The 5,209-nt window shown below is 40.9% G+C and overlaps 1 protein-coding gene across 1 annotated transcript; it reads left to right on the top strand.

Annotated features, from left to right (window-relative positions):
• Positions 1-1,268: 1,268 nt before the first annotated feature.
• Positions 1,269-4,750, top strand: LOC118756636 (the record flags this gene model as incomplete). The annotated part of the gene is made up of 2 exons (XM_036491391.1): positions 1,269-1,653; positions 1,872-4,750. Coding segments are annotated over exons 1-2 (3,264 nt in total), but the record flags the coding sequence as incomplete, so codon positions are not given.
• Positions 4,751-5,209: the final 459 nt, after the last annotated feature.

Consider the following 5,209-nt stretch of genomic DNA (forward strand, 5'->3'; position numbering starts at 1 on the left):
ATTATTTTCAAACCTCATTGTGACCATTTTGCGCACCACACTTGAGCAGCACTGCGTCACACTGACGTTTTTATTGGTCCTTAGGAGCCGTGAAACCAACATACAGTCCACATTAGAAGAAAAAGCGAACCCAAAAAGTAATTGAGCCACTTCTACGAAAAAGGTATTTGGTCACATCAAGCTGCACATAACAGCGATCCTGCTACAGCCACAGCCACACTAATTCGTGCCACGAACCAGAAAAACACTGATAACATCATCGTCCAACAAGCAGTTTCACCAGCTACTAGGAAACTAAGGTACGTGGTTACAAATTCAAGTGCACAAAAAAAAATTACCAGATATAACCTCAAAGTGAATCCAAGCGAGTTGAAGTGATTTGTGAGAAAAAACAAAAAAAAAAAAGTTGAACTTGTGCAAATAACCGCAGTGAAGAGTGTCCATCGACATTAACAGTTCTAAATTGGTGCACCGCACAACCTACACAGTGAACAGTGGCATATATGTAACTTAAATATCAAAGTGCAGCACACATTGCTTTCCGGCTCACTACATATTGCAACAATTTTTTGGTATTTTGCCACTTGCCACATTCGATTTGCTACTCGAGTTAACAAAGCGCCGATAAATTTCACTTTCAATTTCGTTGTGCTTAAGCAATTTAATTCGTGCAGCACATTTCTTAAATTTGCATTACACTGATTCACTGTGTTTGAGGTCACATAACCTCAAATTTTTAATTTCCTTCACATTTTTTTTCACAAAAATCACTTCACCACGCTAAATTCAGTCCATTTGCGAAATATTTGCTGGTAAAAATTGAAATTAAGTCCATTTGGATTAGTTTTGACGACGTTGCGTTGGGTGTACACACGAATTTGTGCATACATATATGCTTATACATATATATATATACCTTCGTCGGCAGTGTTGGGTGGCGAGTAGCACATAAACATATATATACATACATATGCTTATCACTTTTCTGAAAAAAAAAAAAAAAATCACCAATTTTCTGAATGAGATATCAATTTTAAATCGTAGTGTTTTCTTGACTGCTTCTGGGTTTTGGCTCGTAGAGTTTAAACAATCTACGTTGGTACTCTTATACTCTTTTCGACAATTTGGCAAAAGTTTCGCTGTGCATTTATACATATACGACAGTTTGGAATATACACGGTCTATTCCTATTTATAGTGAACATACTTCTTTCGAAAACTACAACAAATTTTAATTCGTAAAGAGTAATCTGAAGATCAATTACCGCAATGGAAACCTTTATTCGTTTGGCAGAATCTGTAATCGAATTTGAATCAGATTACAATAGCACACCAGCCACAGAGCAAAACAAACACGGCCTTGCAATACAGCAAGACGAACTAAAGGCTTTGTGGGAAAAGACCAAAGTAGCTTATGACGCGATCATAAATAAAGAAGGAATTTCTAAAGATGACATTAAAGCAATTAGACGGAAACATAAGGGCTTGTTTTCCAGCTATGTCAAATGCATGTCGGTAATGGCTAGTCAGTCTGAGACGCTTGTAAATGCAGAGAAGGATGTACAAGATCAGTCGGTTCGTGAACACAATATGCACCTTCCTCCGTGTGACACAGATGTGTTCAAGGGCGACTATCTGTCATGGCCATCGTTCCGTGACATGTTCACATCTTAAACAAGCGGCTCACCCCTGTTGAGAAACTATTTCACCTGAATCAGAAGACTCAAGGGGAAGCCAAAGACATAGTAAGAAAATGTCCACTCACCAATGAAGGTTTTCAAACGGCCTGGAATAACCTGTTTGAGAGATATGAAAATAAGCGTATCCTCATAAATACGCAACTAAAAATTCTTTTCAACCTAATTTCCATAGATAATGAGTGTGGTAGCTCACTGAAGAAGTTGCAGCGCGATATAAATAATTGTTTATCAGCGCTCAAGAGCCATAATATTGACATCTCGAATTGGGATGCAATTATTGTATATCTATGCTCAACTAAACTTCCCGACTGTACGCTGGCTCTATGGGAACAAACCATAGATCACAAGAAAGATTTACCAAAGTGGGAAGACATGGACAAGTTCCTATCGAATAGGTTTCAAACCTTGGAAACCATGTCAGGCATAAAGGGCACAAAGTCTGTAAAAGCGTCAAAGCCGCAAAACACCAGACATCCCTCAGAAGCCCCCATAAAAAGACTTGGCGCGTTCCAAACAAGCGTAACCAAGTACACATGTAAAATGTGCCAAACAAATGAGCACAAATTACGCCGCTGTTCCCATTTCCTAAAGCTAACGCCAACTGAAAGGATAGAGTTTGTAAAGAGCCACAATGCTTGCCTGAATTGTCTGAGTTCTGGACATACTGTGTCAAGATGCACAAGCCCTTTCAATTGCGGCACGTGTCACTCGCGACATCATACGCTCCTTCACACCCAGACAATTCCGCCAAAGGCAACACCGCCTCAAACGCCACCGAGCTCTGCCAAAGATGTTGCCTCAACCTCGCAACAAGCTGCAGCAAGGCGTAACTTCAATAAAACTAACTCCGGTAAAAGCAACAACGTTAAGTCTAATTATGCAAATATGAACTCAGGTGTACTTTTAGGAACGGCTCGTGTAAATATACGTCTCAATGGTACAGATTTTTCAGCACGAGCACTCATTGATTCTGGTTCGGAGTGTTCCTTTATAACAAAACGACTCAAACGCAGAATCAACCCGCCATCTAAGAAGATGTATGCCAAAGTTTCAGGCATAACGAATTCAACCTCTGCTCAGGTCAAGGAGGCATGCAACATAGAACTACGGTCCCCTGTTGACCCACTGTTTAGTCTACATGCAACAGTGCTCGTGCTGACAAAATTAACTGGAAATCTTCCATCCTGCCATATCAGCGCTATGACTATGCAGGCATTTCCAGATCTGATTTTAGCAGATAAAAGGTTCTACGTTAACGAAGAAGTAGACCTAGTACTTGGCGGAGACATTTATCCCCAAATTATTTTGTGCGGCTTGAAGAAAAATGTTCTCAGTACACTTCTTGCCCAAGAAACCGTGTTCGGTTGGATTTTAACCGGTCGCACAGAAGCACCAAATCCAACAAACAACATAGTTTCTTATCATAGCGAAGTTGCCTTGGATCAACAACTAACAGCTTTCTGGGAACTAGAAGATATACCGAAAAACAAAAATTTAAACGAAGACGACAAGTATTGTGAAGAGCTTTATCGGAAAACGACTGAGAGAAACCCAGATGGAAAATATGTAGTCTCGCTACCATTTAGGCAGGAATTTCCAGCAAACATTTGCCTAGGCCCCTCTCTTAAAAGAGCATGCTCTCAGTTCTTCCGGAATGAGACACGGCTTACAAAGGATCCCGTCCTGCAAAAGGAGTATAATAGGGTACTAACAGAATATGAATCACTGGGACACATGTCCAGGATAAATGGTAGCATTTCAGCAGACTCTTCCGATAATTATTTTCTACCCCATCACGCTGTGATAAAGGCGGAAAGCACCTCTACAAAAGTTCGGGTCGTCTTTAATGCCTCAAGCCAGACGGCTAATGGTACAAGTTTAAATGACGTACTTTACCCAGGTCCAGTACTCCAAGCAGATCTTCCAATATTAATACTCCGCTGGAGATTATATCGGTACGTTTTTAATAGCGACATCGAGAAGATGTACCGCCAAATTTGGGTGAATAACAACCATACCAAATACCAGCGAATAGTTTATCGTACAAACCCGAACGAACCTGTTAGTCTATATGAATTAAAGACTGTCACTTTCGGGATTAATAGCGCACCTTACCTCGCGATAAGGACACTTCTGCAATTAGCCGACAATGTAGAGAATTCTTTCCCAATAGCATCTAACATACTACGAAAGTGCATGTATGTGGATGACGTGTTAGCTGGAGGACATAGCGTCGACTCTACCATTAAAGCAAGAGATGAAATCTCAGAAGTGTTACGATCAGCTGGTTTTCCACTACGGAAATGGACCTCAAATTGTCAGGAAATTCTTAAGGGCATCCCAAAAATGGACCTTCTTAGCGAAGATTTCTTAGCATTCGAAGACACCAGCACGGTTAAGGCTCTGGGCATAAGGTGGAATGCCCATACGGATTTAATTTATTTTATGGTCAGACCATTGGAGGAGCACGACACTATTACGAAAAGGGCGATGCTGTCAGCGATTGCCAAGCTTTTCGATCCACTGGGATGGCTCGCACCAATAGTCATCGTAGCCAAAATACTCATGCAAAGTATTTGGCTAGAAGGCACAGACTGGGATGAGACTGTGTCTGATACTATTTTAGAACGTTGGCAGCATTTTACGAGACATTACCACGAAATAGATAATATCAATAATATCAGAATATCTCGATGGGTATACTTCTCACCTGGAGACACCATAGAGATACATGGTTTCTGCGACGCATCAGAAAAAGCATATGCGGCTACGGCATATATGCGTGTCAAAAGAGATGACAAAATTTTGGTCAATCTACTTTTGGCAAAAACCAGAGTAGCCCCCGTCAAAACTATATCGCTACCACGCCTGGAGCTTTGCGGAGCAGTACTGCTCGCAGAAATCATAGAATCTATAATCAACAACCTCAACCTAGGACCAGTGAAGACACATCTATGGACGGACTCGACCATCGTACTCGCATGGATACGAAAGCCGCCTTGTTCTTGGTCAACCTTCGTCGCCCACCGAATTACGAAAATCGTAGAAAAAGTAGGGGAGAAGGACTGGCTACACGTAGACTCGGCCTCAAATCCAGCCGATTTGGCTAGCAGAGGACTACCTGCGTCAGAATTGGTCAACAATTCTTTGTGGTGGCAGGGACCTTCTTGGCTGCAAGAAGACAACTCCAAGTGGCCCGCTCAAGGAACAGACTATCATACAGAAGTTGAAGAAAAAAGAGCACACACTTATGCGACAACAAGAGCAAATGATATCGATATTCTTGACCGTTTTTCCGATCTACCGAGAGCTTTGAGAGTTTTATCATATGTTATGAGATTCTATCGAAGAACTCATTCCAAAACAAAAGCTTCATTTCAGGAAAATTCTTGTTTAATCTTGTTTAATCTAATGAAATTAAAACAACGGCAGAAATCCTGATAAAAATCTACCAGAAGCATTATTATGGTGAAGAATACGCAAACTTGAAGTCTAAAAAACCAATCGATG

Source organism: Rhagoletis pomonella, unplaced genomic scaffold (genome assembly GCF_013731165.1).
Source record: "Rhagoletis pomonella isolate Grant_MI unplaced genomic scaffold, Rhpom_1.0 Rhpom_scaffold_11271, whole genome shotgun sequence".
NCBI lineage: Eukaryota > Metazoa > Arthropoda > Insecta > Diptera > Tephritidae > Rhagoletis > Rhagoletis pomonella.